The sequence below is a fragment of the Pelodiscus sinensis genome, chromosome 4, assembly GCF_052426305.1.
Source record: "Pelodiscus sinensis isolate ZL-2025 chromosome 4, ASM5242630v1, whole genome shotgun sequence".
Classification (NCBI taxonomy): domain Eukaryota; kingdom Metazoa; phylum Chordata; order Testudines; family Trionychidae; genus Pelodiscus; species Pelodiscus sinensis.
The window spans coordinates 129,952,637-129,978,731 of record NC_143055.1 but is presented as its reverse complement, the minus strand read 5'-3'; the positions used below and the strand labels follow the sequence as shown (position 1 = coordinate 129,978,731).

General features: G+C 42.8%; 1 protein-coding gene across 1 annotated transcript in view; it reads left to right on the top strand.

Moving 5' to 3' along the window:
* Positions 1–20,562, top strand: part of COX18 (cytochrome c oxidase assembly factor COX18) — a 91,694-nt gene extending 71,132 nt beyond the window's left edge. The window contains exon 7 of the mRNA XM_075929399.2: positions 1,195–20,562. Coding sequence (XP_075785514.2) covers positions 1,195–1,224 — 30 coding nt within the window. The 3' untranslated portion in view covers positions 1,225–20,562. The remainder of the gene's footprint in view (positions 1–1,194) is intronic.
* The last annotated feature ends 5,533 nt before the right edge of the window (positions 20,563–26,095 follow it).

Sequence of the window (26,095 nt, the reverse complement as noted above, 5' to 3'; positions counted from 1 at the left end):
GTGTGGCTCTAGTCAGAATTGTGCTGCCAATACACAAAAGTGGGGGCCGGAGAAGGTAACCAAGGCCCTTGGGCAACATTTCTCATTAGTCCCCCCGATATGTGGCCCAAGTGAAGCATAAGTACTATGTACTTGCTAATGGGTATGAGCAGGGGAGGCCCGTGACTATAGGCCGACTCGGCCATCACCTAGGGCCAGGAGTGGCCTGAGGCCGGCTGTGGCAGCTGGCGCCACAGGCGGAACGCACGATTGGCGCCCCTGCTTGTAGGGATGTCAATGGACTGATGTCATCGGCGGGCGCCCCAGGCACCCCAGTGACATCATCAGGTGCCCTGGGGGCAGCACCCTAGGCAGCACCAAGTCCGCCTATAGCCACGGGCCGCCCCTGCCTAGGGCACCGCCTTCAATGGGACACCCAATTATGATGTCACTCCATTGACGGCCATGCAGGTGGGGGTGCTGATCGCGTGTTCCGCCTGGGGCGCTAGCTGCAGCAGCCCGCCTCGGTCCACTCCTGAGTATCAGTACCTTTATATCCATCAGGCCCTGAACTTCCTGCTGGCATCTGCCATCAATAAGTGGGAAAGACTGGGACAACTGGTAGCTATTCCAAAAAACAGAGAGGCAAAGAAACTAGACCTTTTGGGAGAAAGGTTTATTCATCACCAAACCTTCAGCTTAGGGTGGCAAATCAGCAGGCCTTCTTCAGCCAATATGATTTTAATATCTGGCAGGCTATGTCTAAATATACTGCCTCACTCCCAGAAACCCCAAAGAAGGAGTTCTAAACCTTTCTTGATGAAGTGTAGGGTGTAGGAGTGCGTGTGCAAGAATGGCAAGACTGCTGCACAGTCGATAGCTTCCTCCATCTCCATGAGGTAGGCAGCATGTCTTCAGACTTTCCATGAAGGCCCAGCAGTTCATCCAAGATCTCCTTTTTGATGGATATGCTCTATTTGAGGAACAAATGGGTGAGAAACTGCATGGCCTCAAGGTTTGCACCACTCATAAGACCCTCGGCCTCTATGTCCCTCAGCAGCAGAAGCAGTGCTTTAAACCTCAGCATAAGCAGGACCCCTTTCCAAAGACAGCCAAGGTGTTCAAAAGCTGGCAGGGTCATCACACAGGCTAGCTCTAACCATCCCGGATCCTGTCCTCCCCTGCTTCTCTAACCACCTTTTCTTTTTCCTCTAGGCTGGGGCATCCATAACATCGGACCACTAGGTCCTAAACACCTTGGTTTAAGACTATGTTCTACAGTTTGTTTCTGCATCCACACCCAATCGATCTTCCCTGTCCCTCTTCATTCTTTTCCTGGATCTGGACAACTGGGTATGCCACTCTCAACTTGAAAGACTTGTGCTCTCACATCGCAATCTTCAAAGGTTACCAACACTTTCTCTGTTGTATAATGGGCTCCTGACAACAATCTGTGGTGCTTGCTTCCAGCCTGGCAACAGCACCAAAGGTGTTTGCAAAATGCATGTAAATGGTGGCAGCTTACCTCAGACATTACGATATCCTGATCTTGACAATTGGTTTACAAGGAGTCACGCCCGTTCTCGGGTTCAAAATGCTGCTATGGTACTGTTGGATACATGCAGGCATCTCGGTCTGATTGTAAATGTGGAAAAATCAGTGTTGATCTTCATGCCACAGATAGAGTTTAGTGGAGCAGTTTCTGACTCTGTTAGAACAAGAGCATCACTCCCTCCTAAAAGTTTCCAGACTATAAGAGATCTCATCGCAGGCCTCTCCACATTTTCCATCGTGATGGCAGGCACATGCCTGCAACTGCTGGCCCGCATGACAATGTGTACATACATTGTGGGTCTCGCGAGGCTCTCAAAAGTGGAAAGCTTTGGCTTACACCAAGCCAGAGATTACCTGCACAGGGTCATCACCATTCACCCTGCAATTCTGACCACATTGCAGTGCTGGGCCAATCCTGACATGGTCCTTGCTAGTGTCCCATTCAAAGCCCGATCTCTTTGGTGTCACTGATGAAAGATGCCTCAGACCTCAGTTGGGGAATGCGCTTTGGACCCAAGAAACGAGGTATTAATGGCATATTAGGGTGCATTGCCGGCAGATCTAGGGAAGTGATTATTCCCCTTTGTTTGGCACTGGTGAGGCCACATCTGGAGTATTGCATCCCATTTTGCGCTTCCCCACCATTACAGAAAAGATACGGACAGATTGAAGTAGGTCCAGAGGAGGGCAACAAAAATGATGAGGGGGCTGGAGCACATGATTTACAAGGAGAGGCTGAGGGATTTGGGCTTATTTAATCTACAGAAGAGAAGAGTGAGGAGGAATTTGATAGCAACCTTCAACTACCTACCGAAAGGGGGTTCTAAAGAGGATGGAGAGAGGCTGTTCTCAGTAGTGACAGGTGGCAGAACAAGCAGCAATGGTCTCAAGTTGCAGTACGGGAAGTCTAAGTTGGATATTAGGAAAAACTATTTCACTAGGAGGATGGCGAAGCACTGGAATGGGTTACCTAGGGAGGTGGTGGAATCTTCCATCCCTAGAGGTTTTTTTTTTAAGTCCCAGCTTGACAAAGCGCTGGCTGGTGATGATGGGGTTGGTCCTGCTTTGGTCAGTGGACTGGACTCAATGACCTCCTGAGGTCTTTTCCAGCTCTATGATTCTAGGTCCATGAAGGAGCTGCAGTTGCACATCAGCATCAAAGAATTCAGAGCAAAACTGCCTAGCTTGCAAGGTGTTCTTGCAGCACCTATCTGGCTGTGTGGTTTGGGTATTGACAGGCAACACAGCCTTCATGTTTTATATCAACGGGCAAGTGTCATCATCCCGCTGCATCCCAGCATGCAGCTGTCTGAACAGGCCGCTGTTCCTGAAGATGTGTGCATCATGCACCTTTCCAGACCACTCCACATTTATGACTGTGAAACATCCATGGTGATCCACAAGTGCCTGAAGCACCATAGAGAAGTACCCCTTTTGATTGGTATACTCTAAGGTAAGGCGGGGTGGTACTACAATGGGAATATGGGTACCATCGATTGCCCCGCTACATTTTGGAAAGCCCATGTTAGCAGAGCCAGCCACTGTCATCCATTTTTCCCAGAGTCACATTCCTATGCAGCAAAATGCAATTTATTGCCATGCACACTTATACAAGTGCTGCCCCGATGGGAGAGTTCCCTACTCCAAACTGATTTGCAACTGAACGGTAGCAATCAGGAGTGGCCAGCTTCTGCAAAGCAATAGCAACATGCTTCTCTATGAAGAGAGCAGCTCTCATTTGAGTGTCCTTGCCACAGTTCAGGAGCCAGCTCATTACACAGCTCCAGGAAGGTTGCTTTACACATCCAAAAGTTGTGTAGCCACTGTCTTCATCCCACACTTGCATGACAGTGCAATCCCACCACTCAGTGCTAGTTTCCCTAGCCCAGTTTTTCTCAAACTGTGCTCCGCGGAGCCCCAGGGCTCAACGAGACATCTCCAGGGGCTCCGCGAGGTTGACAAACTGGAAACATCGGTAGGTTTAACACATACAGTCAGTGGACCGCTGGGGCTGCGCATAAATTTTTACCCATGTAAAGGGCTCCAGAGCCCAGAAAGTTTGAGAACCACTGCCCTTGCCCAAAAACGATAGTATGTGGTGCACAGCTGATCTGTGACAGTCCAATGCAATGCCAATTCATTGGTGTCTCTCTCACCATTGTCATCTGCATCTGAGTCTGTTATCAATTGCATAGTAGCTGTGCTGCAAAGCGCAATGTGCTAAGCACATTGAACACAACATGGGAGAGAATTGTGGGATCCATGATTTCTCACAGCAGATGCTGGAGTTTGCAGCAAGGATGGTCATTCAAGTTACACAAAAGTAAGCTGGAAACCCAGGGAGGGCTGGGAAGCAAAGAGGTGCCTGATGGGGCATTTTTTCACATTCCCAAAATGCCTTTTTTGTGCAGTCCCACAGTGCTTAGTGACTAAGGTGAGGCCAGGCACTGTGGGATGCTTACCCACATTGCTTTGCTCTGTCTGTCAACAGAATGCTAGCAATGTGGCTGTGATATGTCATCAACGGGAAGCAGAAAAACACATTTGAACATTTTTTAGACTTTTGCATGTAGATGGCACTTTAGTCAACAAATCTTCCCAATGCAGGGAAGATTTTGTTAAGGAAAAATGTAAAGCATTTATTTTCCGTAAACTCAGATTTTTTGTGAAGGTTGTGGTTAGAAACGCTGAGTGTTTTGGGACATTTTAGGAGAAATAATCTCTTGATCTTTTCCTTTATTATAGGGTGTGAAGCACAGCTGTATGCAATCAGCTGAAATCAGTGCACTGAAAACAATCAAGCCATAGCAGCAGAGATGGTTTTCCCAGTTGTACAAATTAATGCATAGGAGCTTAAACTTTGGCAGGGGTTTTTTTGCCTTTGGCGGTTAGCGCCTGATCCTGGGCACCCGCAACAACTATTGACTTCAAAAGAATTTGCAGGCCCTTGGCTCATCAGCATTAGACCTTAATATCACAAACTACCTAAAATCTTCCCATGTGTATCCTCAAAAATAGAGAAAATTGAACCATGTCTGTTAATCATGGTTATTCCACAAGAACCCCCAAAGGAAAAAGATAATAGCTCTACTTTGCAAATCATGTTTTCCCCTAAACATAGTGAATGCCAGAGATTCCTTTTTTTAAACTTTGAGATTAACTGCAGCTTCACTTTATTATTTTTCTGAACTCCTCGATGAAGGTTTTTGAGTTTTTTTTCCCCTTTAAATTTAGGATCATGTCCAAGTTTCTCACGTGATGTAGCAGTGTGGATTCAAGGCAAGAAAGCTTCAGCAGAATCTTTTTCATATGTAAATGGTTTCTGATCTCCTTTAGTGTTAAGATAGCCAACTAGAGAATAAACTGAACTGGACTGGAAATTCCAGATTTTAGGACTGTTAGTTCCCCATAATGTGTACCAATATTTGTAACTTCTTTCCACTGGGAATTTTATAGTAGCAATTAATTGAGCCTGATTCTGCTGCCACTTACCCCAGTGGAAACCAAGAATAACTCCACTGATATCAGTGGGGATGGCAACCAAGTGTGATATCAGAATTAAGCCTTTTAACATCTTAAGGTCTGCTGCTCACCACAAACCCCTGAAAATCCCAGCTCTCAGATATGGCTCCTCATTAGCTCACATCTGTTGCCCATATCTGCTTCATGATCAGGCCCTGGGGCCCAGCAATTCAAAAGGGCCTAGGACTTCTGGCTGCTGCTGCTGTGGCAGCAATGGCAGCAGGAACATCAAGTCCTTTTTAAATCACCGCTGGCGCCCCATGTGGCCTGCTCTGGGCAGCACTGAGGGCTGCCTGGGGGAGGCTAGCTCCAGTCCTGCTCCTGTCGTGTCTTGGGGTGTAAAGCTGGCCTCCCTGCCTTGCCAAGGGGCCTGATGAGTCTGTGGACCAAACAGTTCATGATTAGAGATCTAGGGTCAAATACTGCTCTGGTACGTTAATATAACGCCACTATAATGCCACTAACATTAACAGAGTTACACAAGTGTAATCCAAGAACGAATTCTGACACTCTCACTCACCCCTATCTCTGAGTGTGTGCAGAGCTCCTAGAGATCAAGCTTTCTTCTTGTGGATTGGTCATTGTTGCCTTCCAGGTAATTGTGTGAGTCCATTTATTGAGAGATGCCCATGCCAGTAGGAATGCACTGTGATCATTTAATCCCATCTGCTGTATAACAGGCTCCAAAGTAATTCCTAAAGCATATCTTTAAAAAAATCAATCTTGATTTAAAAGTTGCCAGTAGTGGAGAGTCCACCATTGACCATTGGTAAATTGTTCAGTGTTTAATTACATGCTGTTAAAATGTATGCCTTATTCCCAATCTGAATTTGTCTAGCTTCAACTTCTAGCCATTGAATCGTGTTTTATCTTTCTCTTCTAGATTGAAGATCCCATTATTAATTATTTGTTCCCTATGTAGGTACAGGAGAATCTAAGAGTTACGAACACTTCAGGAATGGAAATTGTTCTTAACTCTAAAATATTTGTTACTCTGAATAAAACTTTGGTTCTTTCAAATTTTTGCAACTGAACATTGACTTAGCTATGATGGAAAAAATGCTGCTTTTAATCATTTTAATTTAAATGAAACATACACATAAACTGTTTCTTTACCTTGTCAAATCTTTTAAACTTTCCTCCTTTTTTTTAGTAATTTGTTTAATTCAGTTCCGGGCTATATTTTCTGTTTTTGTTTGTTTGTTTGTTTGTTTTATTTTTAAAGTCTTTGCTTCCTGAATGTGTGTGTTTGATTCCAAATGAGGTGTGTTTTTGACCAATCAATTCCTAAATCTGGTGTTCATTATTCTGAGGTTCTGCTTTAGTTAGAGACAGTAACTTAATCCCCCTTAACCTTCTCTTTGTTAAGCTAAGTAGATTGAGCTCCTTGAGTCTGTCACTGGAAGTCATGTTTTCTAATTCTTTTATCACTTTCATGGATCTCTGAACCCTCTCTAGCTTTTCAACATCCTTCTCAAATGGTGGACATCCAAACTAGACAGTTTTCCAGCAGTGGACACACCAGTACCAAATTCAAAGGTAAAATAGCCTCTTTATACCCTCTTTATGCATCTGATGATTGTCTTAGCCCTGTTAGTTCCAGCATTGCGCTGGGAGATCATGTTCAGCATATTATCTAACATGACACCAGATCTTTTTCAGAGCCACTGCTTCCCAGGATAGTGTCCATCCATACTATTATATGCTTTACATTCTTTGTTCCTAGATGTATACATTGTCATTTAGCTGTATTAAAACACATATTGTTTGTTTACATCCATGTTATCAAGAGATCTCAATTACTCCATTAGCAACTTGTCTTCATTATTTACCATTGATGTCGTTTTTGAATCACCTGGAGACTTCTTTATCAGTGAAGAATTTATATTTCTTCCAGATCATTCATAAAAATGTTACTTAGCATAGGGCCGAGAACCAGTCCTTGTGGTACCCCATTAGAAATACAGCTTAACTCGCACATCTTGATGGTGATTCCCCATTTTCATTCGATGGTGACCTCTCAGTTAGCTATCTTATAATTCATTTAACATTTGCCATTATAATTTTATATTGTTCTGATTTTGTATTGCAATGTCAGATGCCTTACAGAGTTCCAAATATCAACACTTTTGTTTGTAAGCTGACACATTTGACATGAAATAGAAACAATAAATATGGAAACCACTAATGCCAGCTTCATGAAATGGCTTTTCAAAGCAGCATGAAACTTTGAGGAGGTCACTGGTACTATGACATTTAGTTTCTTCTGTCTTAGCAATGTAACAATGAAACCTTCATTGTTTACAAACAATAGGTTTTGAAAGAAGTTGTGAAGCTTCTAGGAATTTTTTAAAGTGATTAATCTTTACAAACGGTGACAAGAAAATTGAAGAAGAAAAGCTCAGTTGTACTCTTTGAGTGGTCTACAGAAACAAATATCTGGGTGGCAGATCCCTGTTCAGGAAAACACATAAGCACATGCCTAAATTAAATGTGTGCTTAAGTGCTTTGCTGAATTGGAATGGACTGCTGAGGTGGACTGCCTGGAAGATCGATGCTGTGGTGGTTGATCTTCCAGAGTTTGATTTCTAGTAAACACCCATTAAATCAAATACTGAGGGCGCCCCTGTTAACATCGATACTCCTTGAATTGTGAGGAGTAAGGGAAGTCAACAGGAGTGTTTGCTCCTGTCGACCTCACACTGTGGAGACAGTGCTAAAGTTTGAATTAAGGTATATCATCTCCAGCTACGCAATTAATGTAGCTGGAATTGAATTTCTGCGTAGGTATACACACGGATTGATAGAGAAGTGGAGTTCCTTCGTGACCTCTCACACCAGGGAAGTGACCCTGTCAGTATATAATACAGGTGTGTGTACCTTTAAGAATCTGTAGTTTGATCTACAATACTTCATATTTCTAATATAAGATTTGAATGCTACACAGAAAGTCTAACCTGTGGTAGTATTCCTAATCTGCAGGAGCATTCCATATGCTAGTTTTTTAATGACATTTCTACAGGCTCTCTCCAAATTAATTTTTTCCTCTCCAAAAGATCCTTTCTACAAGGACACCTGTGTGAAATATGGATAGAGCCATTATGCATAACTGTCCTTAGGGAAAAACATGGTGGTGAGGTCCTTACCCCCTGCTTCAGGAAACAAATGATGCCCTCCTGGCTGACATTAAAGGCACGTAGTGGTCTCGGTCACTGGGTAGCTGGTCGTCTCCATGCACATGGGGTGTGTGGTTGCCACCTAGTGGTAACTATCAAATTTCAGATTTCTTGGTAAATTCTGCTGGTGAAAGTGTGAAATCAGAGAGAGCGACTGTAATAAGGTTAGCAGTTGTCAAGGTTTAAATCCTGGTGCTCTTTATTTTAAAGGGACACCATTAACATGAAAATCACATTTCTGTTTGAGAATGTTATACCCACATTAGAGTTACTGCTTAAGAGTTACTGCTTAAGATTATCTGAAAAAGAACAAAATGCAGGACAATGTAGCACTTTAAAGACTAACAAGATGGTTTATTAGATGATGAGCTTTCGTGGGCCAGACCCACTTCCTCAGATCAAAAAAAAAAACAACAAACCTTGGTGAATCTGATCTCAAGTTGGGCCAGATTCTGGTAGCTTCATTCATGCCTAATAGTACCTTGCTGCTCAGATAGATCCAGTGAAGTCAATGGGACCATTTATGAAGTGAAGTACAAGTCAGTGGGAGAATGAGTATCACAACTTAGTCCTTTGTGAATAGTCAGTTTTCCTCTTTCTTCAACTAGAGATGGCAAACTGCACAGTGTGCGTGTTGACTGAAGCCACATTTAATAGGGGCTTCTCTCTTGCTGAAAAGACCTTTGTAAACATCTAGAGGGTCAACACACACCTTTATTTTAAAAAGAGTATTCCAGGACATGCTATTTAAAGGACTCTCTGTTAGAAACTGCTTTTTAAAAAAAATAGGAGTATAAAATATCAAGTTAACATTTTCTCCTTTTGATGTGCAAGTAAGCTAAGATAAATCATCTTAATCTTTTAGGGATTTTCCATTGACAACAGACATGTGGGTGATTAGCCAGGAGTTGAGAAACATGTAATATGCTAATTAATTAAGCTGTTTTTTAATTGCCTCAGTGCATTAATCTGTATTGTTTTTTCTGGTGCTTTTAGCATGTCTTGTTTTACTATGTTTGTTTATGAGGCTGCATCAGAAAGTTTCCCCCCCTCTAGGTGGTTCATATTTCTTGTACTGTTGCCAGAGACTTTTGCATATGGTAATATTTATACTATGTAGTCTTGATAGCTAACTTTTTGTATGCACCATATGTAAGAGTTCCAGGTGCTCAGCAGATGACTCTCCTGGGAAAGTTATCTTTGTGTTTCTGTGGATGAAAAGAAGAAAATTACAGGGATTTAGTACATGCTAAACTCCATTTCTGCTGGACCCATATATGACGCCAAGATAATCCCCTAGTGAAAGGGTAATGATTGAGGTTCCAGTCCTCCAATTTGTTGTGCACAAGGTAAATTGCTGTACCTGAACAGCACTGAAGTCAGTAGTCTGTACTCTTCTGGTCCTCACACTAAAAAGAATGATAACAATTAGAAAGGCGCATGAGAGTGATCTGAGGTCTGGAAAACCTGTGTTACAATAAGAGATTTAAGATATTCAGTATCTTTGACATATCCAGAGAAGGTTCAGAGGTGATTGATTTATGGTTTATATGTAGCTACATGGTTTAGCTTCCGATAAGAGGCCTCTTTAATCCCGAAGACAAAAGCATCAGATTCAATGGCAGGAAGTTGAAGCTAGACAAATTTAAACTTGAAATAAGGGGCAAATGCTTAACTATGTGGGTTATTAACTGTTGGAATAAATTACCAAGGGATGTGAAGGACTCTACCTCACTTAGTTTTTTTTTAAATCAAGATTGGATATTTTACAAGAAATTATGTTATAGCTAAAACAGATGTTATAGGCTTAATGAGTTACTGGCTGAAATTCTATGGGCTGTGTTATTCAGGAGGTCATACTAGCTCATCATAATGGTCCCTTCTGGCCTTGGAATCCATGAATCTATAAGAAGTTGCAAGGTCAGGGTCTAGCTACTCAAGAATGTGCATTAAACGGAAAATTGTAAGTGACTAGCTATACCTTAGAGATGTGACTATATATTGAATGATGGTACAAACAGGCATGTATGTTTCTGTAAAGCTCTGTGTGTATGACATACACATTTCAGTCTTCACTCCTGTGAATATCTTTGAAATGTGATTAGCCTATTTTAAGAAAATTCATGGCAGGAATGTTGGAATATTATGGAATATTGGCTCTTCATGGTTTGAATGAAGGTTAAGGGCCTTATTCAAGGCTCACTGAAAGTAGATGGAAAGTCTGCTATTGCCTTCATTTGGCTTTGGCTTAGGATCTAGTTGAGCAGCAGATGACCGGTAGTGATCTGACAGCTGCATGTTGGTGTTTGTGAAATGAGCTGGAGGTTTCAATTCACTGCATAGCAGACAGGTGTCCACACCACAACTTCCACCCCCCATCCCACTTGGATTTTTTTGTTGGTAGTCCCCATAAAAAAGCCACAGGACTGTTGCATTGGTTGTAAAATTAATTACTCTTTCACTCCATATCACTAGATTAGCATCAGGGTAGGTAAGCAGGAACAATGAGCCGGAAGAAGTTTGTTTCTGGTCTAGAAGATGGCAGATTCCAGGGTTGTCACATTTCATAAGCACTAAATTCAGTATTTAAAATGTATTTTCTAACCATGGGACCTGAAGTTAGGCCCTTCAAATCCATTTATAAGTAATTAAGTTTCTTGCCTTATAGAGTTAATGAGCACTTGCAGCTGCCATTGACTTTAACCCAATTGTCTTTTGGTTTAGGGTATGCTTGGTTAAGTAGCCTTCATGCTGATACTAAGTATTTTAATGGATTAACTTCTTATCCCAAGCTTAGGGCATGTCTGTATTAGAGATTCTTCTCTGAGCGATTGCCAACGTCTGTTCAACTCAGGAGTGTATGCTCACCCCCTGCATTGATGCCAGACATTTTTCCATCAATAGCAGTTCCCATGGGGCACTGGCTTTGGAGCCCCCCTGGAATGCGCCAACATGGTACAGTATAAGGAGCACCACTAGCTCCCCCCACCCTCAGAACTTTTTTGCCACCAGGGACATTGCTGGAACTGTGCTGGTGTAGCTAGTGCTGTTGCTTTAATTTGTTGGACTCTTCATATGTTCTTCTAGTTGTAGTTACCCCTAGTTAGTATAGAGACTTGTTAGGTCCCATTTGGGATTTTGGCTCATGTTGTGACATGCTCTGGTCATCAGGCTTTAAGCCACATGATCAGTGTAAAAGACCCATGCTCATTAGTGAGCCACACATTAGTTGCTTATGGTGCTTAGGCAAAGGTCACATCAGTGAGAACTGCAAAATTTGCAGGTTCTTCATGTCTAAGGCAAAAAAAAAAGAGCGAGAAATTTGCTTGAAAGCACTCTTTATGGAGTCTGTCCTCATCCTGATGCTGGCGCCGCACTCTGACTCAGAACTGAGCACTGTAACCTCGGAGCACTGCTCTCGCCCGGTACTGTCCACAAGCTGGCTCCAGTTCCCTTCAGTGCCTCCAACAAAGAAGTCTAACAAGATGGGGAGAGGAAGATCTCCATTGTCCTGTAAGGGAAAGCAGAAATCTGGGGGAGATAGAAGCCTTATCCCGGGTACTCTCCACCTCAAGCCAGGTGCAGTAGTCCAGCCTTCTCCCTGTTGCCTACCTCAGAGGGCGGTGTGGATCTTCTGGGTGCCGTGTACACGGAAGCCTTGCAAATGACTCAGGACATTATGATGCTTCCAGTGCCACACTCTCCAGTCATCATTGTCTCTATATCTCAGGGGTAAACCATATCTCAGGGTAGGACACCTCAGTCCCTTGTAAGGGGGTGCTCCCCATTGCTGGGGGCATCTCACCAACAATCATCCCCTTATAGCTGGCACACTTCTGACTGGGACAGGCAGAATCTCCCCAGTTCTGTATGGTCTCCGAACCTCAATGCATGGCCTACTGGCAATTGGATGCAGATCTGCAGAGGAACACATCCCACAGCAAGAGTTCCCCAGTGGCCTCAGTGCTGCTCCAGGGAGAAGTTAACCCATCACCAGTACCGTTCTTCAGACCAGCGCTGGTTACTGAGGCTGCCTTCACGCCACGCCTTGTCCACCTCCCACTTCTGCTCTACGTCCTGGTACCAGGAGTCAAGCGCTCGGCGTCAGTCACAGCTCTGTGGCCATCGTGGGTCAGCTGACCATTATCGGTCACCATGGCATTTTTTGGGGCTGCCAAAGTCTGACTGAGACAAGAGCTTCTGGCACTGGTTGGAGCAGAGCCATTGCTCAGTGCCCTCATGGTCTTAAGGAAGTGGTCACTCCACCTTCATCCTAAGCTCAGAACAAGGTTCCTTACCCACTGGTCAGGGTCATTGGCCTCAGACACCTAGGGCTACACAATGGTACCCCTGGAATCCATAGGGGGATTTCCCAATCCGCTCAAGTGGTCTGCTCAGTGTCTAGGACATCAGAGTGACTGTTAGCCTCTTTCTCCTGCTCATTCCCCCTTCAGTTCCAGAGGCCTTGGCAGTGAGTCCTGCACTAGCACAGGAGATAGTGGGTGAGCAGGCCAGTGCACCACCAAGGATAGAAGACTTCTTCATCGCTGGATGAGGCTCTAGTGGGAGCCCCTCCACTAGTCCCAGTCGATGATGCAAAGCCCATGAAAAGCTTTTAAAGAGAGTGGCTGAAAACTTAAGCCTTCAGGCAGAGGAAATGAAGGAACCTGCATATTCCCTTTTTAATGTCTTTATTGTCCAGTAGCCCCGCACAGAGTAGCGCTGCCCTTGCATGATGGGGGTTGCAAAAATCATAAATGCCCCTGGCAGAGTCCATCCTCCCCACCTCTGATCTTCAAGCGGGCATAACGCAAGTACTTTGTCCCCTGAAAGGGGCATGAGTGCCTGTATATGCACCCTGCCCCTAATTCCCTGCTTGCAGAGGCATTCAACCACTGGGAAAGACAGGGCTAGCCAGGGCCACCCCCAAAGAAAAGCCTGGACTAGTGGAGGGGTTCCCACTAGAGCCTCATCCAGCGATGAAGAAGTCTTCTATCCTTGGTGGTGCACTGGCCTGAGGCTTCAAGGAAGGAGCTCAGAGTGATCTTGGACAAAGGTTCCATGGCGGCCAGGGCAGCACTACAGGTGGCATCGGACACAGCAGATACTGCTGCTCATACCATAGTGATGGCTGCCCGTATGCAGGTTATCTGCAGACGATCTCCCCTTTGAAGGCAAGTCCTGTTCGCAAAGCAGACTGATGCTAACCTTCACAGACTTAAGAACTGCAGGGCATATTAAATTACCTGTTTCATCTGAAGAAAAAAGGACTTGCACATTCTTCTGTCAGGGTGTATTTGGCAGCCATTTGTGCTTTCTGCATTCCAAGCTAAGGCCAGTTGTCGTACCCCTCCGCACCCGTCCATGACATGACGACAAGGTTTCTGAAGGCCCTTGTGAGGCTCTTTTTTCATTTTAGGTCTCCAGTCCCTCAGTGGGTTCTCAACCTCTTTCTTTCTAGATTCAGAAGGCCACTCTTTGAGACTATGGCCTCATGTTCCCTGCAACACTTATTGCAGAAGGTCACCTTCGTAGTGTCAATAACATAAGCGAGGTAGGTCTCCAGATTGCATGCCTTAATGTCAGAACCCCCCGTATACTGTTTTCCATGAGGACCTCACCTGGCCTTCCTTCTGAAGGTGGAGTTGATTTTTCACGAGCCCAAGATATCTTCTTTCTGGTCTTCTGCCCCAAGCTCCATAAGAATAATGCTCTTGATGAGTGGAGGGCATTGGCTTTCTATCTAGAAGAGGCAAAGCCATTCTGTAAGAGGACCCAACTTTTGCCATGAGGTGTCCACACAGAGGATTTCTCACTGGATCGCTTCGTGCGTCCAAGCATGTCACAACCTGGTGGGAACCCCACCACTGCTGATTGTCAGGCACACATACCTGGCACACATACCAATCCAGGACACTTGTAAGGTTGTGATGGGGCCTTCCATACACATGCTCACATCCCACTATGCCAGTATGCAGCAGGCCAGAGATGATGCTCGGTTCAGCAGAGCTGTATTGCAAACAATAAGTCCATGAACTCCTTCCTGCCTCAGAGGGTTCTGCTTGAAGTCACCTAAATTGAATTGACATGAGCAATCACTTGAAGAAGAAAAGACAGTTATCTGTTCTGTAACTGGTGTTCTTTGAGATGTGTTGTTCCTGTCCATTCAACATCCTACCCTCCTTCCCCATTGTCAGAGTTTCTGGCAAAAAGGAGTGAGGGGGGTGGAGCTGGCTGTGCCGCTTGTACTACGCCATGAGGGCACCACTCCAGGCGGCACCAGAGCCAGTCCCCTATGGGGACTGCTGAGGGAAAAACTTGTGGCACCGTTGCATGTGGCAAGCACACACACCTAAGTGGAATGGATATGAGCAATACATCTTAAAGAACACCAGTAATGAAAACAAATCACTGTATTTTTGCATCAATGTAGCTACACTGCTGCACACAGCATGTAGACATATAGCAGTGGTGTAAGTAGGAGACCTGCACTTTTGTGGCTGATGTCCATTTAATTTATTTTAGTCTGTTGATAAAACCTAGCAGAGATAAAGAAATGTCATAAATATATATATAAACACAAGCAGAGATAAAATTTCTATATATAGGGATTATGAATTTCTCGTGACAGTGCTAAACATGAGACCTGATTGCAATACTAGAGAGAAACTACCTTTTTAAAGTGATACATGGCAGAAATTTCCATCCTTTTGTTGTGTAGGAAAAGGCAAGTATAGCCAGTAATAAATTCAGAAATATATATGGTGTGTTGCATATACCATTTGATTGAGGGTCATCTTTTTAACAAAAAGACAAAGGTAATAAAAAATTACCCCACTGAAGACAAAAATAATATGGGCCAGAAGGGTAGATCCTTTATACATGTGACCATTGGGTGTCACTCTTCACCCTGTTTGTTTTAGACCTCATATAACACATGAGCACAAGTTACATTGGGAGAACAGTCAATTAAGAATGTTTAGCTAGTTAGTAGGAAATTAAATTGCTTTTCCTTAACAGCATTCTGTTGAGCAGATTTGAATTAGCAGGTTAGTAATGTTGGCCAACTTATGCTGATCAGTCACACTAAAACTTCCAGTTAGCAGAGATACCAGATAAGTTGACAATGATGACTGTTGGCAGCTAAAAATTGGAATATACCATGTGATGTTTTTCTGGATGGTGATAGTGTTTTGTCATATACATTTTTAAAAATGGCTAATGATTTTAGGTGCTTTAGTTTTGAGTACCACAACTTGAAACATCTTGAAGAGGCTTGACTTTGATAAAGTGCAGAGAACCCACACACAGAAAATTAGTCCCCTTTCAAATGTCCAGGTTGCCACCCAAAATCTGAAACATTATGATGAAAATGATAGCCTGTATGACTTCTCCATACTAAGACAAGAACAGCAACAACATGGCTGTTTTTTTTATTTAAGAAAATAAAAATAAGTGAAGGAATATCAAAACAAATATTGGGATGCATATCCTATTTCCTTGTTGGTACAACAATATATTTTGTAAAACTTGGAACAATAACTAAGTAAATAGACCATCTTTAGGTAATCAGGGGAAAATAAACAGCTGTACTATAGACACTAAATTTTGCATCAGTGAAACAAAGTACACTGGACTTCATAAAGAACATATTACCATTCTCTAATTCAAAATTATTTGTTTTTTATTATGTAAATGGACTACACTTATTTATCTCAATCATGTTAATCTTTTTGTACAGCCACATAATCTATTTTAATTGTTTTGTGCTCAGATTATTACATCTCTTGAATAATATATATGTATGTGTGTATATAGCTAAAGATATTATATGTTTTTCTAAGATTTAAGTTAGCCTAATTTAGAGAAATAGTATCGCCATATTTGGGGTCAGGAAGGAATTTTCCTCCAGGGTAGATTGGCAGAGGCCCTGGAGGTTTTTCGCCTTCCTCTGTAGCATTGGGCACAGATCACAGCTGAAGGACTCTCTGCATGTTGGGGCCTTCAAAGTATTTGAAGGCTTCAATATCTGAGACATAGGTGAGAGGATTATTCTAAGAGGGGTGGGCGAGATTCTGTGGCCTGCACTGTGCAGGGGGTCAGACTAGATGATCATAATGGTCCCTTCTGACCTTAAAGTCTATGAGTCTATGAGTATGGTAATAAAGACAATAGCTTTGTTTGAATAAAATTATTAACAGAGTTTTAACATTGATTAGGGAAATAATGTGAAAAATATTTTTCTTAAGTGTTGTAAAACCATTCTATGGATTTGTCTGACATTTAAGAATGGCCTTTACCTGTATAGAACTGATCCCATCCCACTATGGAAAAAAGGTTTAGGTAGTACAAAGACATAATCACAAAGAGTAATTACTTCCTTGTTTTTTTAAATTGTCATTTGAAAGATGATAATGAAGGGATGCCGAACAGAGTGAACGCTAGTGGAAAGGGGGTAGGTGTAGAAGATAAAATAAAAAAACAACAAGTGCCTTCATGTCACCAGGGCCTGATGAAATGCATCCTAGAATACTCAAGGAGCTGATAGAGGAGGTATCTGAGCCATTAGCTATCATCTTTGAAAAATCATGTAAGTCAGGAGAGATTCCAGAAGATTGGAAAAGGGCAAAGATAGTGCCCATTGTTACACGGAGGCCGGTGGGGGTTGGGCCCCACCAGCCGGTTTATTAGTATGACCCTCTCCAACAATAGAACACAACTGGTGCACCCCATGCTCCTTTAGGTCCGTGCCGGGGCCGATTCGCCCGACTGGGCAGCCTTCAACTACCCGCTTACATCCAGCGGACACCACCCTTTTGTGGGGCCCTCCCACAGTTCGAGTCCCTCTGGGTCCAATTGTATCACAATGTCCCTTTTAGTCTTTCTGCAGTTCAAAAGTCCCCACTCGCCTTTGGTCACTGGCCTTGGCCGTCAATGGCGGAGTAGGGGGACCCAGGCCCTCCCTCTCCACTGGGTCCCGGCCTAGGGCCCTAAGGTCGGGTCACAGCTGCTCCCCTGCCTGGTTGGCAGGGAAACCTCCCAAAGCATGCCAACCCGCGGGCTTAATGCCTCACCCTGGGCCACTTCCTGATCTGCGCCCCAAGTCAGTCCAGCGGGTCACCGCTGGGAGACAGTCTTACCAGATGCCTCTCTGCTATGCAGCTCAGTGGGTGATCAGCCCTGGAGTCCTCTGCGCCTCTCTGCTCCGTCTGTTTGCCCAGAGAGTCACCGTCCGCCAGCTCGTTTCCCGGGTTCCTGTGCAGGCTTCTCCCTTCTCTTTGCGGCGCTCTCTCAGCTGCTCTTACTCTCTGGCCCCCAGCTTGGGACCACCAGGATAGTGCTGGTGCCATGCCGCTCCCCACGGCTTCCTAGCTTCCTCTGCGGGAGCGGACTGGCTGCCTAGGAGCAAGCGCTGCACCACTTCCGCAATCCAGGCAGCACTCACCACAGTGCTGGGATGCACCTGGCTGGAGTGTGGGGCTCGAGCGTCTCTCCACTGCGAGACTCGATCACCCTGTCACACCCATCTATAAAAAGGGAAATAAGAACAACCCAGGAAACTACAGACCAGTCAGTTTAACTTCTGTGCCAGGAAAGATAATGGAGCCAAGTAATCAAGGAATTCATCTACAGGTATCTGGAAGAAAATAAGGTGATAGGTAACAGCCAGCATGGATTTGTAGAAAACAAATCCTGTCAAACCAATCTGATAGTTTTCTTTGATAGGATAACAAGTCTTATAGATAAGGGAGAAGCAGCGGACATGGTATACCTGTATTTAGTAAGGCATTTGACACGGTCTCACATGACCTTCTTATCAATAAATGAGGCAAATACAACTTTGATGGGGCTACTAAAAGGTGGGTGCATAACAGGCTGGATAACTGTTCTCAGAGAGTAGTTATTAACAGTTCGCAGTCATGCTGTGAGGGCGTAACAAGTGGGGTTCTGCAGGGGTCTGTTTTGGGACCAGTTTTGTTCAATATCTTCATCAGCGATTTAGATGATGGCACAGAGAGTGCGCTTATTAAGTTTGCAGATGATACTAAGCTCGGAGGGGTTGCAAGTGTTTTGGAGGATAGGGTCATAATTCAAAATGATCTGGACAAACTAGAGAAATGGTCTGAGATAAATAGGATGACGTTTAATAAGGACAAATGCAAAACACTCCACTTAGGAAGGAACAATCCGTTTCACAAATACAGAATGGGAAGCGGCTGTCTAGGAAGGAGTACTGCAGAAAGAGATCTAGCGGTCATAGTGGACCACAAGCTAAATATGAGTCAACAGTGTGAAACTGTTGCAAAAAAAGCAAACCTGTATTAACTGGAGTGTTGTGAGCAAGACACAAGAAGTCATTTTTCTGTTCTTCTCCGTGCTAATTAGGCCTCAGTTGAAGTATTGTTTCCAGTTCTGGGCACCACATTTCAAGGAAGATGTGGAGGAATTGGAGAAGATCCAGAGAAGAGTAAAAAAAATGATTAAAGGTCTAGAAAACATGAGCTATGAGGGAAGGCTGGAGGAATTGGGCTTGTTCAGTTAGGAAAAGAGAAGTCTTAGAGGGTACATGATAGTAGTTTTCAAGCATCTAAAAAGGTGACAGGAAGGACGAGGGGAAATTGTTCTCCTTGGCCTCTGAAGATAGGACAAGAAGCAATGGGCTTAAACTGCAGCAAGGGAGGTTTAACTGTCAGGGGGGTTAAACAATGGAATAAGTTGCCTAGGGAGGTTGTGGAATCTCCATCTCTGGAGATACTTAAGAGCAGGTTAGACAGACATCTATTAGGGATGATCTAGACGGTGCTTGGTCCTGCCATGAGGGCAGGTGACTGGATTTGATGATCTCTCGAGGTTCCTTCCAGTTCTAGTGTTCTATTATTCTATGATTTTCTAGTATTCCAGGAGGAGATACACCTGATCTGTGCCTACTGCCGAGGTTTGAGAAAGTTTACATGTTGATCTGGATCCAGATATGAGCTAACTGACACCTAAGGGTAAATTTTCAAGGGTTCTGAACCCACATTAGAAACAAATATTTATGGGAACACTGCTCCCAGTGAAGCACCTAAATTAGGGCCACATATATCAAAAGGCTCAGCCTGCAGCTGCTTTCATTGTGACCTCTGTGGCCAGCTATTGCAAGATCACTGCGCAACACCATGCTAGTATTTCTTTCTGAAAATCTTGTCTCTAATGTGCATACTGTGGAAACTTCAATTACTGTTTATGAAGAAGGTACCTAGAAATCAGCCTCTTTCTACCCTTCATCTGGGAAATTATTGGACTATGATAGTATTTTATCAGTGAATGCTGGTGAGATCTGAACATAAGTAGGCAAACATGCATCCAATTTAAAGGAGCAGGTAAAGATCAGGAATGCTCACCCTCCTACCTATAAGGAGCCTACGCTGGTGACGACAGAGAAAAGTCTTTAAAACACACTGCTTATCTAATTGGTATAGATATTATAGGACTGAATGTCCTCTCACTAATTTGTACTGGTTCCAGCCAAAGCACAGGTCACACTCTATCCCCCGTTGAAAGAGATGAAAGACAAAGAAACCCGCAAAATGAGTGTGACCTAAAAGGAGTAACATAAACTGAAATAACAGGAGAATAAAGTGAAATCAAACAATGTCAAGGTGACTGAAAAAAGACCAAAACAGATTTTAAAGATAAATGTCGGGGTGGATGAAACAAGTTAAAACAACTGCAGATTTGTTTGTTCTATACATCTGGCAAACTGAAAAGAAGTATATAAAGGAAAAGTCCAGAAGACTATGGAAATAGATGCAGAGACCCCACTAATTGAAACAGCCTGGAATGAAATAAAGTCATAACAAAAATAAGAGGAATCAAACAAAAATACAAATAAAATGGACATATGTAAAAATAAAATGAATGAAGAGATATCCTGGAGGAGAAGAGGATGATAATTACCATTTTTAAAGGAAAAAGTTAGATCCCCATAGTAGCAAAACATTGCACAGAAGTGAGACTGACAGGAGGAAAATAAGGGAAACCTACAACCTTTGACTTTTATTTCCAAAGAGGATACAAATTCTGATCCTAATCCTGCAAAAACCTAAATGCTCAGCTTTATGGACATGAGCATTAAGGTCAATGCGACTGTTCATGTAAAATATATGAGGACTGGGGGCACAACCCTGATTCTACTATCAGATGTTGCTAAACATGTATGAAAATTTGCTTAATAGAGCCAGTTGGAAATTTTCCAGGAAAACATTTTTTTACAAAAAATGTTGATTTATCAGAACCTAAGCTGTTTTGAAACATGGTTTCAACAAATCTCCCATTTTGAAAAAAAAATCGAAAAAAAATTAAATTATCAAAATGTTTTGTTTCAAAAATTTCTTAAGTGAAAATTCTGGGTTTTTTGAGTGAAATGACTTGGTTTGAAATTTAAGCTAATGAAACTAAACAAAGATTAAATAGGAAAAAATGAAACATTTTAAAATTACTGAAATGAGAAATTTTCTAATTCCGCTCAATTTTGCACTTAGTTCTAATGTTTTAAAAATGTAGTTCTGCTACTCAAATGTAATATCACGGTAGATTGTAATTATATTTTAATTAATATAAATATTTACTGATTTTACAATATTTTCTATTCTTTCCAAATAGCAAATTGTCAAGCATAAAGAAAATCTGGAGTCGTAACATTAAGAAAGCTTGTTTAACCCAATGCATTTAATTTTCCAATAGTTGTCTTTAAATCAGTGTTCGCTTCCTGTGCATGATGGCTTCAAGATGTATCTTGTCTCTTCAAGGGATCCTGGATCACTGGAGAATTCCTCCAAACATCTGTTCTGGTGTCTCTAGAGATAACTAAGGTATAAGCAGTATAATTAGAGAGAGCTGCTTGGTTATCTGCCATTCCTATGAATTCACTTCATGCTGTCTCTCTTACCTTGAGCAGTTACATATGCTTTATGAGCAAAGAAAATGTATTCATTTGACATTTTGAAATTGGATTCACATCTTGTTTTTCAGGTATTTCTCTAGTATGTGAATGTGTTGATTTGAAAAAAGTTTGAATGTGCAAGAGAGTGTTCACAATTCATCAGCCTTACAAATTGTTCATATTCAGGCTGCAAATGCCTACTTTAATGCAAATTATATTATAATAAAGATCTCTCACTCTTTCTCTCTTTTCCCCCAAATTCCAAATGCTAAGATGTCCAGGAACTTAGTGAAAACACATATGGCCATGTTCTAGTCTTTCACCAGTTGTGTAAATCTAGAGTAGCTCTGTTAAGTTAATAATTACTCCAATTTTATATAGAAATAATGGAGAACAGAATTTGGCCCACACTAATTTACTTTTGGGTATTAGGAGTTGGATTTTCCCTGCAAAATGTCAATTATTTGCACTGGATATACAAATCAAAAGAGTTCCCAAAATCCTCACATGGAGGATAGGTCTGTCAATGATTATTAGCAACGATGATCAGGGACACAACCCCATGCTCTGGAAGTCCATAGACCTCTGACTGCCAGAAGCTAAATCTGGACAGCTGAGGATGAATCAATTGAGTCTTGTCCCATTCTGTTCATTCCTTCTGAATCATCTTGCATTGGCCACAATTGGGCTACTTCTAGACTACAAGCCTCTTTTGAAAGAGGCTTTTTCGAAAGAGAGTGTCTAGACTGTAACAACTTCTTTTGAAAAAAGCACCTATATTCACCAAGTGCAAGTCTGATGGCCGAGGAGCTTTGCTGTGTGGAATGTGACCTAGTTGATAGAAAATTGGACTGCAATTCATTAGACTAGATTCTATTGCTAGCTTTGCTGGTGATTTACTTGGTAACTCTAAGCCAGTGCCTTCCCTGTGTCATTGTCTTCCTACCTCTAACATGAGAATAATGATACTTTGTAAAGCATGTAGAGATCTACTGATGAAATGCACTGTATTACAGAAAGGTACTGTCAATTTTCTGCATTCTTGTTTCCTCTTACCTCTTTGCATAGTCTCAGAGGGTAGTCTAAGTAGTCCTGTGGCACATTAAAGACTATCAAAAATATATAGTATCATGAGTTTTCATAAGTAAAACCCAAAGTGGTTTTATTCACGAAAGCTCACAATACTATATATTTTTGTTAGTCTCTAAGGCTATGTCTACTCAGCAGTGTTATTTCAGAATAAGTGACATTATTCCGAAATATCAAAGAGCAGGGCTCGACAAACTATAAAATCTACTCGCCCGTGGTGAGTAGATTTCAGCCACGCGCCCCGTTTACTGGCAGCGCGCGCATGCGCAATGCGGCTCTTGCGCATGCGCAGTGCGGGGCTGGCGAGCGGCTTTCGCCACCATTTGTCAGGCCCTGTCAAAGAGCATGTCTACACTGCAAGCCATTATTTTGAAATAATGTTGAGCTGGAGGACTTCTTACTTCAACTCATGTAACCCTCATTTTATGAGGAGCAAGGGAAGTCGAAGGAAGAGTGATCTTCCTTCAACTTCCTCCTGTATAGACAGCACCAAAAGCCGAATTAAGCTATTTTGACTTCAGCTACGCAATTGACATAGCTCAAGTTGCGTAGCTTAATTTGACTTTTGCCCTGCTGTGTAGACATGCCTTTACGTGCCATAGGGCTACTCATTCTTTGAATAGTGTTAGGCTATTTGTTGACTGAATTAACAAGAGTGGACTGGATTGCTCTTGGTTTTGGTCAGAGACCCATCCCTAGTTTGCTTCAGTGTGGCATGCTTGCATGACAAACTACACTGGCTGTATCTGTCAGGCAGTGGTTTCAAGTTTTACCTATCGGGGTCAAATACTTACCTCTGTTCTGCCCATGCAAAAGTGTGTGTGTGTGTGTGTGTGTGTGTGTGTGTGTGTGTGTGTGAACCAAGCAACTGTTGGTCAGTTTGCCTATAATACATTTACAACCATGCCCATATCCATGCCCTGAATATTGAGATCCCCTCATGAAGGCTCCCAGGGTCTATCATGCGGAGGCTTAAATTTTATTAGCTCAATGATTACATGGCAAAGAAAGGGGGAGACAGCACTAGGTTGGAATGGGAGCCAGTGTGAGAGAGACAGAGGAGGGCTGCTGCTTCACAGACATTCTGGCAGTGTTCTCTGGAATGCCAAGAGGAAAGCCTGCAGCCAAGTCCAGTTGTTAGCCATGCATAATGTGTTGAATAGCAATATGGAAAATACAGCATGTTCCCAGCTACATGCACTTACCACGAGAATATGGGTACAATGTTGACACTGCCGTTTCTGTAGTGAAACACTTACCTGATTTCTGAGTGCATGACACGTGGGAGTGTGGGGGATGTACCTCCTGTGTGTAGGGTTGCCAGATGGTATTGACGCAGACAATCCGGTATTTTCGTCTCCTGTCCAGTAAAAAAATTCAGAAAATACTGGACATCTAAAATGTCTGGTATTTTCTAATTTTTTCCCAGCCAGGAGGCAAAAATCCCAGGTGCTTTCCTGGTTCCGCAGGGGAGCTGTCCAGCCTGGAGCAGGGAGACAAGATGGCAGCCTGCTAGGGCCAAAAAGCCTCAAAAGTGTTCCTTAAAGGGGCCATGCTGGGTTTTTTTGCTTAACTCTCAGGGTCCTTTTTTTTTTTTTTTGCTGAACAACTTTGGTCTCCCCCCTTTTTTTTTCTCAACAGAATTTTTTCCCCAGTGGGTTTTTTTTTGCCGGGGGGGGGGGGGGGGAAAGGAGTGTTGGTATTTTTGGTTAAACCATCTGGCAACTCCACCTGTGTGGGATGGTCATGGATGTTAAACAGTACTGTTCATGAAGATGTCTATTCTTGGAGAATACCTTCCCTGTTAAAAACAGAGCAACAGGGTGGTATTCTTTGCTTCACATTTAGATTTCCATGGTATTACAAATCCTTTAGCCTGAGAATGGTCAACCCTCACCAAAGTCAGTTTTCTCTCTTCTTATTTCCATTTTCATTATGTGCAAATCTTAAATCAGTAAATCTTGAACCAGAGTCAATTGAAATGTCTCTCTTCTCTGTTCTCAGATATAAGAAAATCAAATATATATCTTAGCACCTGGGGAAAGAAAAGTAAGTCATTTCACCTTATGTTTGGTCTTTTTCTTGTTCACAAAGGGTAAGCATTTCAAAAGACATTTAGGCATCTGAACTGAAATAACTCAATTTTTCAAAAGAGCTCAGCACCCACTAGTACTTTTTGGACTTCATCCAGGATCTTAAATGGAGTCTGAGCACTTCTAAAATTCTAGCTTGAAAAGGCATTTCTGAATGTCTGAAGAAATGTGGCAGAGAAAAGCTCTCTTGGCAACTTGGATGCATTTTGAACAGAGCCTTTAGGAAGCTATATTTTAAGGTTTCTCTTATTTTCTGTCTTCCAGATGTCTTTTCTCTGCCATCTCCTCTCTTTCAGGATTATTTTGAATGCTTTTGAAGAATGAGCCAGGCTGATCACTGGTAATATAAATGGTCAAGATGATTTAATGTTGTATATCTTAGGTCCTTTGCTTCCTTGATTTTATTTGAAATGCCAATGATTGTAAGAATGAAATCAAAGGAACTAATCAAAGAAACACATGGAACAATTGTTATTTTTTAAAATTTTATTGGTAAAGGGGCTGTGTGATAGATCTCCGGTGTGGAATTGAATCAATATCTGAAATTCCCCAAAGTTTGGAGGTAGTTGGATCTAGGATTTGGGGTTATCAGAGGTGAGACTGACTTGCAAAGTTTGTAAAGTAAAGATTCCCAGCCTGGGGAGGTGCAGGCACATTCCATTTTTGGTAAGTGAGGGCACGAGGGGAAAAGTTTGGGTACCACTGCAGTTTCTTAGCACATTACCTTTAAGGGGGTCATATGGAATAAGAACCAGTTTCTGTTGTTGGCTGCAGCCAGTCTAAGATGGCTGTGCAGCAATTAGGTTGCTAAGTGTAGACTAAATATTTTTGGATGCTTCACCTTCAGATATATCTATCCTGCCAAGACTCCTGTGCCAAGGGGTTAACTAGAGATAAAGACCGCCTACTCCTGGGTATTAGAATCATAGAGTTGGAAGAGACCTCAGGAGGTCATCAAGTCCAACTCCCTGCCCAAAGCAGGGCCAATCCCAACTAAATCAACCCGGCCAGGGCTTTGTCAAGCTGGGACTTATAAACCTCTAGGGATGGAAATTCCACCACCTCCCTAGGGAACCCATTCCAGTGCTTCATCACCCTCCTTGTGAAATAGTTTTTCCTAATATCCAACCTGGACCTCTCCCACCTCAACTTGAGACCATTGCTCCTTGTTCTACCATCTGTCACAACTGAGAACAGTTTCTCTGCATCCTCTTTGGAACCTCTCTTCAGGCAGTTGAAGGCTGCTATCAAGTCCCCCCTCATTTTTCTCTTCTGTAGACTGACTAAGCCCCAATCTCTCAACCTCTCTTCGTATATCAAGTGTTCCAGCTCTCTAATCATGTTTGTTGCCCTCTGCTGGACCCTCTCCAATGCGTCTACATTCTTTCTGTAATGGAATACCCAGAACTGGACACAGTACTCTAGATGTGGCCTCACTAGTGCCAAATAGAGGGAAATAATCAGTTCTCTAGATCTGCTAATAATGCTCATCCTAATGCAATCTAATATGCCATTAGCCTTCTTGGCTAAAAGGGCACACTGTTGACTCTCATCCAGTTTCTCATCCACTGTTATCCCCAAGTCCTTTTCTGCCAAACTGCTTCTTAGCCATTCGGTCCCCAGCCTGTAACAATGCCTGGGATTTTTCTGTCCCAATTGCAGGACTCTGCACTTCTCCTTGCTGAACCTCATGAGATTTCTTTCTTTGGCACAAACTTCCTATTTGTCTAGGTCACTCTGGACCCTATCCCTGCCAT